This window comes from Haliotis rubra, unplaced genomic scaffold (genome assembly GCF_003918875.1).
Source record: "Haliotis rubra isolate DU_JTF1 unplaced genomic scaffold, ASM391887v1 Scf1133, whole genome shotgun sequence".
Classification (NCBI taxonomy): Eukaryota; Metazoa; Mollusca; class Gastropoda; order Lepetellida; family Haliotidae; genus Haliotis; species Haliotis rubra.
This window is the reverse complement of record NW_025765041.1, coordinates 58,659-71,162: the sequence shown is the minus strand read 5'-3', so window position 1 is coordinate 71,162 and position 12,504 is coordinate 58,659. Positions and strand designations below refer to the sequence as shown.

Here is a 12,504-nt window from a genome sequence, read left to right as displayed (position 1 = left end):
CAACTATGCCAAACCTACCTCCACGTCATACCACCCCACACGACAACTATGCCAAATCTACCTCAACGTCACACCAGCCCACATCACAACTATGCCAAAACTACCTCCACGTCACACCACACCACACCACAACCATGCCAAACCTACCGCCACGTCACACCACCCCACGACACAGCTATGCGAAATCTAACTCCACGTCACACCACCCTACATCGTTTTATTGTCAAAACCGACTCCACGTCACACCACCTCAATACATTGTCAAACCCGCCTCGACGTCACAGCACCGCACACCACAACTATGTCAAATCCACCTCCACGTCATGCCACCCACAACACAACTATGCCAAAACTACCTCCACGTCATACAACCCATCATCACAACTATGCCAAATCTGATTCCTCGTCACACCAACCCCCATCACGACTATGCCAAATCTACCTCCATGTCACACCACCCCCCATCACGACTATGCCAAATCTACCTCCACGTCACACCACCCCACACCACAACTATGCCAAACCTTCCTGAAAGTCACACCACCCCACATCACAACTATGCCAAATCTACCTACACGTCACACCACCCCCACATCACAACTATGCCAAACCTACCTCCTCGTCATACCACCCCACCCGACAACTATGCCAAATCTACCTCCACGTCACACCACCCCACATCACAGCTATGTCAAATCCACCTCCACGTCGCACCACCCAACGCCACAACTGTGTCAAACCCAGCTCCACGTCACTCCACACCACGTGAATACATTGTCAAACCCGCCTCCACGTCGCACCACTCCACATCTATTGTCACACCCGCCTCCACGTCACACCACATCATTACATTGTCAAACCAGCCTCCACGTAACCCCACCCCACATCACGACATTGCCAAACCCGCCTCCACGTCAAACCACCCCACATCGCCACATTGTCAAGCCCACAACCTTATCACACCACCCCACATCACAACAATGTCAAACCCGCTTCCACGTCACCCCACATTTAAAACTGTGCCAAACCCACCTCAGAAACATAGCCACCCTCTCAACAAATCTGCTACAACCGACACAAGTACCATATAAAACTACTCACGTGACAGCTGTTCTAACCTACCTCCCTGACAAACCACGCCGACATCTTTATTATGAGAACAGCTTGGTGCTGTTCCCCAACCTGAGTGGGAACACTCGTCTAGGGAGGTCTCGGTCCCCGTACAGTCGACGTTACTCAGCCAAACAAGTCTTCTCCAAAACCCATAATATGTTGTCGTATAGGCTGTTGTCCTGAAACAGACAATCATAAAGATGATAACAAACCCAACTAATTAACTAATTCCTCCTTTTCATTTTCACAACTCTTTATTCCTAGAATGCTGAGGGATGAGTCCACTGTGATTTTTAGATTAGCGATGTATGATACAAATTTGTCGTCAGGGACTGATTAAGGGGGCTTCATTTTTCTTTCGTTCACTGTGTGCATGATGACATGAAAACATGCGTGTCACAGGCAACCCTCCCCACCCCCAAAAAAAAAAAAATATATATTACAAAAATAAAAATAAAAATATATTAAAATAAAAAAATAAAACAAACAAAAACACAACAACAACAACAAAAAAAAAAAAAAAAAAACACACCCAAAAACACACACATTGCATTGTGGTCACACGTGTAACTAAACAAATGTAATCTTAGATCTATGATGACTGATTCTGTTGACAATTGATCAAGCGTTGCTTGTTTGTTGCTACAAATGTCAAGGGTCTCAGCAAAACTTCCAAGAGTCTTTTCCAAGTTTGACTCAAAAGAGTTATCAGAAAAAATTAAGTATTTGGTTGTTCTACAGTATTGGCTGCCTGTTTTAATACACCCATATTATATGGATACTTATATAGCGCTATAGCCCATCCCACATGCATGCTCAAAACGCTGGATGTCAATCTCAGCGGCACATCATATTATCAATCTCAACTCCCTTATCAATGTAACTTCCCGTCCATTCAAGGTACTTTCACTGCAGGGTGGACTGGGACACATAGTCACAGTTATTGTCCAAGTTTACTGTACGTTACTGTGCCCGCAACTATAGTCTGTTTGCAGTGAACACGTATCGATGAATTTCACTTTAAACCAAAAAGTAAATCAAATAAAGTGAAATTTAGATTGCCAATCGTTATAATTTACCTTACCAACTGAACATTTAAATCTCAGTATTGTATTCAACTTAGGATAACAGTTGTTTAACAAATGATCATAGTTTCAAATCGCTATTATTGGTTTGTATTACAAGGGGGTATGCACATTAAATGGAACACCGAGAACAAGTGGGATTGGTCTAAGTTAACGCTCATCACGTACTGCACTTGCATTTGTATCACTGTTCCCAACTACTGCGTAAATATTTTGTTTAGTGTATTCAATAATGCAATCTTAATTTCACTTTATTTGATTTACATTTTTGTTTCAAGTGAAATTCATCAGTACGTTTTCACACCAAACAGACTATAGGTGTTTGCAAGTATTCATGTGGCAACCATCTTGTCATTTGCGAACGGATTCGTGGGTTCTTTTAAGTGCACAGGGTTGTGTACTGTGCATTGTGCCGGGGGTTGTGAAGGCACTGAAAGAGTCTGCACACAAAGTTGACTCCAATGCTTTTACGCCCGGTCACAGGTGGGCTCGATCCCTGCACCTTCCAGCTCGCTGGATCACTAGCCTGGCGCCGTAGAAAGCTCGCCCACAGGTGGGCTCGATCCCTGCACCTTCCAGCTCGCTGGATCACTAGCCTGGCGCCGTAGAAAGCTCGCCCATTATGCACCCATGCAATGAACTTATGCCGTTTTCTGCCTTTCGTGACAGACTATTGTTTGTATGCTCCTAAATATTTCAGATATGACCACTTACAACATCTTAGTACTGACTGGGAAATACCGTGGATCACTGCAATGGACGTTTCTCCTGAATGGTATTTCCATCTGTGTGCAACATGACCCTTACAAATGTTGAACAAACTAAATACTATTTTATGGATAATATCTGTAATGCACTTTTATAGTGACGTTGTTGCATAGATCCTTGCTTGCCGTTGTCAAGCAAGTCATCCATTGAACGAGGATCGAAAAATACTTGATATAGCGTGAAAATAATTAAAATAACAAGACAAAGGGGGAATACATTTCAAATAACAATGAAAAATGAAATAATAAAGAAATAGGTGGAGCTACGACAGCAAAATCAAATCTTAACTCTAAAATAGACAAAAATTGAAACAACGAGACTGTTCATCAAATTGGCAACATAAAGCTTTTGTTCTTGAGCCTATACTGAGAATTTTCAGTGTTCACGGTTTGTAAGAACAGTACCCTTGCTCTAAAAGATTTAGTCGTACAAAGATGTAGTTACCAGGGCAGATTTGCCATTTTGCACACAACTTGTGCCTCCTCTGAGGAAAACGACGACCCTCTACAGACTGTTCCCCAGACATTGTTGTGGCGTACTTCTACCCGTCCCCGTCCCCGTCCAGGGGTTGTCGAGTTCAAGCGTATTTGAAGATTAGCTGAAAGAAACAATGAAACAAACAACGTAATATTGCACCAACTTTATCAGAGTCTTAATAAACATCTTTACTTACCGTTTGGACACTGTATTCGGACAACTCTTGATGACGAGTCACCCTTAACCCAAGGGTAATGAAGACATTCGTTCAGAGTGAGTTCAGTGCCAAGACAATGGACCTTTTCTACAATATCACTTCGTGAGTCGCTGCCGGTGTTTGAAGATGACCTGGCTTTGGCTGCAATGCTAAATATCAAGTAGAGTGTATCAAACTGTTTTAAAACATTTATCGGGTTCATTGAAAAAAGGATTAAATGTGTGTCAAATCTATATCGTGGTGTTTTAATAGTGTGCTTACTGAAAAAAAACATACTTCATTTGTAAAAATGACATTAGATGTATAGACTGACGTTTCAGACAGGAAGAATCTCATTATATGTCTTACGTGCTGTGTCCCAACATTCTGCAGGCAACTTTTGCCTCTTCAACTCCGAACCCAGAGTAATGAACTCTTCCCCACCGTCCTCTATAGAACAGCTCCAGAACTCCTTCTCCTGGCGCGTTGGTGGGCGAGAAAAGTCTTGCCGCTGTAGCCTCTGAGGACGACATAATGATAGCATAATTTGGATAAATGTGTTGATATCAGGTGTTGGCTTGACTCTAAAATACATGTCCATTCCAAAGATTTTGATTTGTGCATAACCATCCTCTTGATATTTACGATAGCATTACTGAGTTATCCTATACCTTATCATTACTGTGTCATTCTATAACCTATCATTACTGTGTCATTCTATACCATATCATTACTGTGTCATTCTATAACCTATCATTACTGTGTTATCCTATACACTATCATTACTGTGTCATTCTATAACCTATCATTACTGTGTTATCCTAAACTATATCATTACTGTGTCATTCTATACCCTATCATTACTGTGTCATTCTATAAGCTATCATTACTGTGTTATCCTAAATCCCTTCATTACTGTGTCATTTCATACCATATCATTACTGTTTCATTCTATACCCTATCATTACTGTGTCATTCTATACCCTATCAATACTGTGTCATTCTATAACCTATCATTAACGTGTTATCTTAAACCCTATCATTTCTGTGTCATTCCATTCCCTATCATTACTGTGTCATTCTAAAACCTATCATTACTGTGTTATCCTAAACCCCATCATTACTGTGTCATTCCATACCATATCATTACTGTGTCATTCTATAAGTTATCATTACTGTGTTATTCTATACCCTATCATTACTGTGTCATTCTATAACCTGTCATTACTGTGTCATTCCATACCCTATCATTACTGTGTCATTCCATACCCTATCATTACTGTGTCATTCTATAACCTATCATTACTGTGTTATCCAAACTATATCATTACTGTGTCATTCTATACCCTATCATTACTGTGTCATTCTATAAGCTATCATTACTGTGTTATTCTATACCCTATCATTACTGTGTCATTCTATCAGCTATCATTACTGTGTTATCCTAAACCCCCTCATTACTGAGTCATTTCATATCATATCATTACTGTTTCATTCTATAAGCTATCATTACTGTGTCGTTCTATAACCTATCATTACTGTGTTATCCTATACCCTATCATTACTATGTTATTCCATACCCTATCATTACTGTGTCATTCTATAACCTGTCACTACTGTGTCATTCTATACCCTATCATTACTGTGTCATTATAAAACTTGTCATTACTATCTTATCCTATACCCTACCATTACTGTGTCATTCTATACCCTATCATTACTGTGCCTTTCCATACCCTATCATTAATGTGTTAATCTATACACTATCATTACTGTGTCATCCTATGTCCTACCACTACTGTGTTATCCTAAACCCTATCATTACTGTGTCATTCCATACCATATCATTACTGTGTCATTCTATAAGCTATCATTACTGTGTCATTCTATACCCTATCATTACTGTGTCTTTCTGTGACCTATAATTACTGTGTCAATCTATGCCCCATCATTACTGTGCCATTCCATACCCTATCGTTACTGTGTTATCATATACCCTATCATTAATGTGTCATTCTATAACCTATCATTACTGTGTCATGATATACCCTACCATTAATGAGTCATTCTGTAACCTATCATAACTGTGCCATTCCATACCCTATCGTTACTGTTTTATCCTATACACTATCATTACTGTGTTAACTATACCCTATGATTACTGTGTCATTTTATACCCTATCATTACTGTGTCATTCTATATCCTATCATTACTGTGTTATCCTATACCCTATCATTACTGTGTCATTCTATAACCTATCATTACTGTGTCATTCTATACCCTATCACTACTGTGTCATTCCATACCATTTCATTACTGTGTCATTCTGTAAGCTATCATTACTGTGTTATTCTATACCCTATCATTACTGTGTCATTCTGTACCCTATCATTACCGTTTCTTTCTATAACCTATCATTACTGTGTCAATTTATACCCTATCATAACTGTGTCATTCTATAACCTATCATTACTGAGTCAATCTATACCGTATCATTACTGTGTCATTCTATACCCTATCCTTCCTGTGTCATTCCATACCCTATCATTACTGTGTTATCCAGTACACTATCATTACTGTGTCATTCTATAACCTATCATTACTCTGTTATCCTATACCCTATTATTACTGTGTCATTCTATACCATATCATTACTGTGTCATTATATTACTTACCATTACTGTGTTATCCTATATCCTATCATTACTGTGTCATTCCATACCCTATCATTACTGTGTCATTCTAAACCCTATCAATACTGTGTCATTCTATAACCTATCATTAATGTGTTATTCTATACCATATCATTACTGTGTCATTTCATACGATATCATTACTGTTTCATTCTATAAGCTATAATTACTGTGTCATTCTATACCCTATCAATACTGTGTCATTCTATAACCTATCATTGATGTGTTATCCTAAACCCTATCATTACGGTGTCATTCCTTACCCTATCATTACTGTGTCATTCTAAAACCTATCATTACTGTGTTATCCTAAACCCTATCATTACTGTGTCATTCCATACCATATCATTACTGTGTCATTCTATAAGATATCATTACTGTGTTATTCTATACCCTATCATTACTGTGATTCCATAACCTGTCATTACGGTGTTGTTCCATACCCTATCATTACTGTGTCATTCCATACCCTATCATTACTGTGTCATTCTATAACCTATCATTACTGTGTTCTCCAAACTATATCATTACTGTGTCATTCTATACCCTATCATAACTGTGTCATTCTATAAGCTATCATTACTGTGTTATTCTATACCCTATCATTACTGTGTCATTCTATCAGCTATCATTACTGTGTCATTCTATACCCTATCAATACTGTGTCATTCTATAAGCTATCATTAATGTGTAATCCTATACCCTATCATTACTGTGTCATTCCATACCCTATCAATACTGTGTCATTCTAAAACCTATCATTACTGTGTTATCCTAAACCCTATCATTACTGTGTCATTCCATACCATATCATTACTGTGTCATTCTATAATCTATCTTTACTGCGTTATTCTATACCCTATCATTACTGTGTCATTCTGTAAGCTATCATTACTGTGTTATTCTATACCCTATCATTACTGTGTCATTCTATCAGCTATCATTACAGTGTTATCCTAAACCCCCTCATTACTGAGTCATTTCATATCATATCATTACTGTTTCATTCTATAAGCTATCATTTCTGTGTCATTCTATACCCTATCCATACTGTGTCATTCTATAACCTATCATTAATGTCTTATCCTATAACCTATCATTACTATGTCATTCCATACCCTATCAATACTGTGTCATTTTATAAGTTATTATTACTGTGTTATTCTATACCTTATGATTACTGTGTCATTATAAAACCTGTCATTACTGTGTTATTCTATACCCTATCATTACTGTGTCTTTCTGTGCCCTATAATTACTGTGTCAATCTATACCCTATCATAACTGTGTCATTCTATAACCTATCATTACTGTGCCATTCCATACCCTATCATTACTGTGTTATCCTATACACTATCATTACTGTGTTATCCTATACCCTATAGTTACTGTGTCATTTTACACCCTATGGTTACTGTGTCATTCTATATCCTATCATTAATGTGTCATTCTATAACCTATCACTACTGTGTCATTCTATACTCTATCATTACTTTGTCATTACATACCCTATCATTACTGTGTCATTCTGTAAGCTATCATTACTTTGTTATTCTATACCCTATCATTACTGTGTCATTCTATAACCTATCATTACTGTGTCATTCTATACCCTATCATTACTGTTTCTTTCTATAACCTATCATTACTGTGTCAATTTATACCCTTTCATAACTGTGTCATTCTATAACCCATCATTACTGAGTCAATCTATACCCTATCATTACTCTGTCATTCTATACCCTATCCTTACTGTGTCATTCCATACCCTATCATTACTGTCTTATCCTGTACACTATCATTACTCTGTCAATCTATAACCTATCATTACTGTGTTATCCTATACCCTATCATAACTGTGTCATTCCATACCCTATCATTACTGTTTCATTCTATACCCATCATTACTGTGTCATTCTATAACCTATCATTAATGTGTTATCCGAAACCCTATCATTACTGTGTCATTCCTTACCCTATCATTACTATATCATTCTAAAACCTATCATTACTGTGTTATCCTAAACCCAATCATTACTGTGTCATTCCATACCAGATCATTACTGTGTCATTCTATAAGCTATCATAACTGTGTTATCCTAAACTATATCATAACTGTGTCATTCTATACCCTATCCTTACTGTGTCATTCCATAACGTATCATTACTGTGTTATCCAGTACACTATCATTACTGTGTCATTCTATAGCCTATCATTAATGTGTTATCCTATACACTATCATTACTGTGTCATTTCATACAATATCATTACTGTTTCATTCTATAAGCTATCATTACTGTGTCTTTCTATACTCTATCATTACTGTGTCATTCTATAACCTATCATTAATGTGTTATCCTAAACCCTATCATTACTGTGTCATTCCTTACCCTATCATTACTGTGTCATTCTAAAACCTATCATTACTGTGTTATCCTAAACCCTATCATTACTGTGTCATTCCATACCATATCATTACTGTGTCATTCTATAAGCTATCATTACTGTGTTATCCTAAACTATATCATAACTGTGTCATTCTATACCTTATCATTACTGTGTCATTCTATAAGCTATCATTACTGTGTTATCCAAAACCCTATCATTACTGAGTCATTTTATACCATATCATTACTGTTTCATTCTATAAGCTATCATTACTGTGTCATTCTATACCCTATCAATACTGTGTCATTCTATAACCTATCATTAATGTGTTATCCTATACCCTATCATTACTGTGTCATTCCATACCCTATCATTACTCCGTCATTCTAAAACCTATCATTACTGTGTTATCCTAAACCCTATGGTTACTGTGTCATTCCATACCATATCATTACTGTGTCATTCTATAAGTTATCATTACTGTGTTATTCTATACCCTATCATTACTGTGTCATTCTATAACCTATCATTACTGTGTCATTCTATACCCTATCATTACCGTGTCATTATAATACCTGTCATTACTATCTTATCCTATACCCTCTCACTACTGTGTCATTCTATACCCTATCATTACTGTGCCATTCCATACCCTATCATTACTGTCTTATCCTATACACTATCATTACTCTGTTATCCTATACCCTATCATTACTTGGTCATTCTATACCCTATCATTACTTTGAAATTCCATACCTTATCATTACTGTGTCAATCTATACACTATCATTACTGTGTCATCCTATACCCTATCATTACTGTGTTATCCTAAACCCTATCATTACTGTGTCATTCCATGCCATATCATTACTGTGTCTTTCTGTGCCCTATAATTACTGTGTCAAACTATACCCTCTCATAACTGTGTCATTCTATAACCTATCATTACTGTGCCATTCCATACCCTATCATTACTGTGTTTTCATATACACTATCATTAATGTGTCATTCTATAACCTATCATTACTGTGTCATGATATACCCTACCATTACTGTGTCATTATATACCCTATCTTTACTGTGTCCTTTTATACCCAATGATTACTGTGTCATTCTATATCCTATCATTACTGTGTCATTCTTTAACCTATCATTACTGTGTTATCCTATACCCTATCATTACTGTGTCATTCTATAACCTATCATTACTGTGTCATTCTATACCCTATCATTACCGTGTCATTATAATACCTGTCATTACTATCTTATCCTATACCCTCTCACTGCTGTGTCATTCTATACCCTATCATTACTGTGCCATTCCATACCCTATCATTACTGTCTTATCCTATACACTATGATTACTCTGTTATCCTATACCCTATCATTACTGTGTCATTCTATACCCTATCATTACTTTGAAATTCCATACCTTATCATTACTGTGTCAATCTATACACTATCATTACTGTGTCATCCTATACCCTATCATTACTGTGTTATCCTAAACCCTATCATTACTGTGTCATTCCATGCCATATCATTACTGTGTCTTTCTGTGCCCTATAATTACTGTGTCAATCTATACCCTATCATAACTGTGTCAATCTATAAGCTATCATTACTGTGTTATTCTATAAGCTATCATTACTGTGTCATTCTATACCCCAACATTACTGTGTCTTTCTCTGCCCTATAATTACTGTGTCAATCTATACCCTATCATAACTGTTTCATTCTATAACCTATCATTACTGTGCTATTCCATACCCTATCATTACTGTGTTATCATATACCCTATCATTAATGTGTCATTCTATAACCTATCATTACTGTGTCATGATATACCCTACCATTACTGTGTCATTATATACCCTATCTTTACTGTGTCATTTTATACCCAATGATTACTGTGTCATTCTATATCCTATCATTACTGTGTCATTCTTTAACCTATCATTACTGTGTTATCCTATACCCTATCATTACTGTGTCATTCTATAACCTATCATTACTGTGTCATTCTATACCCTATAATTACCGTGTCATTATAATACCTGTCATAACTATCTTATCCTATACCCTCTCACTACTGTGTCATTCTATACCCTATCATTACTGTGCCATTCCATACCCTATCATTACTGTCTTGTCCTATACACTATCATTACTCTGTTATCCTATACCCTATCATTACTGTGTCATTCTATACCCTATCATTACTTTGAAATTCCATACCTTATCATTACTTTGTCAATCTATACACTATCATTACTGTGTCATCCTATACCCTATCATTACTGTGTTATCCTAAACCCTATCATTACTGTGTCATTCCATGCCATATCATTACTGTGTCTTTCTGTGCCCTATAATTACTGTGTCAATCTGTACCCTATCTTGTATATATATATTTATTTCGGTACTGAAAGGCCACAGGCCTGTAGTACAATGCATTTATAAATCAATATTTACACGCACGGATAATATACATGAAGAAGGGAAAATAATCAACTTTAGGTTACATTGTGTTCTGAGATATATTCTGTCCTAAACAACATGGCATAGTAAGCAAACATGGACAAGTTTTGAAGTATAGTATGGGTTTTGTTATTCAACAATGCTGAGAATTTATAAAGGTTTGGATGGGCACAATAATATTTCTTAATATACAACTTTCTGATGGAATTATAAGCAGGGCAAATTAAAAGAAAATGATATTCATCTTCTCTATTTGGTTAAGATCACATAGTTTGCAAGTTCTATTTTCTTTTTGACATTTTTAAATCTTCCACTTTCGATAGATAAATCATGTGAAGAACATCTCAATCTGCTTAACGCTATCCTATACTTTTTTACGTTTAGACATGAAAGATAAGTTTCGGAGTCAAAAGTACATTTAAACACCTTATAATACAGACATTTACTGGAAAGTGATATCTTTTCAAACCATTCTTGCAAGTAGATATCTTTTAATCTTTGTGTTAGTTCTAAAATAAACTTACCCTCAGAATCAACATACTGATCGTTCCATACAAAACCAAACCCTTTCGAGAATAGAAAATGTCTAACAGCAGAAACCCAATTTGTGTGTCCATTCTTATCGAATAGCATCATCATATTGTAACATTTCTTTGGTAGCCTATAAGAAGGCATCTTCAGTAATTTTAACCAGTATTTTATAACTCTGATATTTGTAAATAAGTGCATCGGGTATTTACCACATTCTCCATACACCATTGTATTCATCGTATTGGATTTAACACCAAGAAATCTTTTACATGTTTTCAATTGAACTCTTTCAATATCACTGTAATAATTTAAACCCCATATTTCGGCTCCATACAATAGAATTGGTTTAATTTTTGGCATCAAATATTTTAAAGTATGAACTTATATTTATGTCACCAAGTACATTTAATTGTTTAAAGATACCTATCATGACCTTTTGTGCTTGCAAACAAGCGTAATTAACATGTGTTGTCCAAGATAAACAATTACTAAAGAACATTCCCAAATATTTGTAATGAACTGGTGCATTCTAATTCTTCACCTTTATACAACCATTTCTCATTTTTGATAAACGTCCCCCTTTTTAAAAACTACTACTTTAGTTTTATTTCTATTTACAGCTAATTTGTAATTGGTCACAATAATTCTCAAGTTCTTGTATAAGTCTTTGTAAACCTGCAACAGTGCTTGAGAATAGCACGATATCGTCTGCAAAAAGCAGAAGAAAAATATGTACTAGGTCAGGGTGTAACTGTATTCCATACTCACAA

General features: G+C 36.2%; 1 protein-coding gene across 1 annotated transcript in view; it reads right to left on the bottom strand.

The window, feature by feature from the left end:
• The window catches only part of LOC124292039 (scavenger receptor cysteine-rich domain superfamily protein-like), a 66,521-nt gene that overhangs the window by 21,800 nt on the left and 32,217 nt on the right, over positions 1-12,504 (bottom strand). Inside the window, exons 6-9 of the mRNA XM_046729114.1 lie at positions 4,009-4,159; positions 3,640-3,809; positions 3,411-3,564; positions 1,136-1,292 (exon numbers count right to left, since the gene is read on the bottom strand). Of these exons, the coding sequence (XP_046585070.1) occupies positions 1,136-1,292; positions 3,411-3,564; positions 3,640-3,809; positions 4,009-4,159 (632 nt within the window). The remainder of the gene's footprint in view (positions 1-1,135; positions 1,293-3,410; positions 3,565-3,639; positions 3,810-4,008; positions 4,160-12,504) is intronic.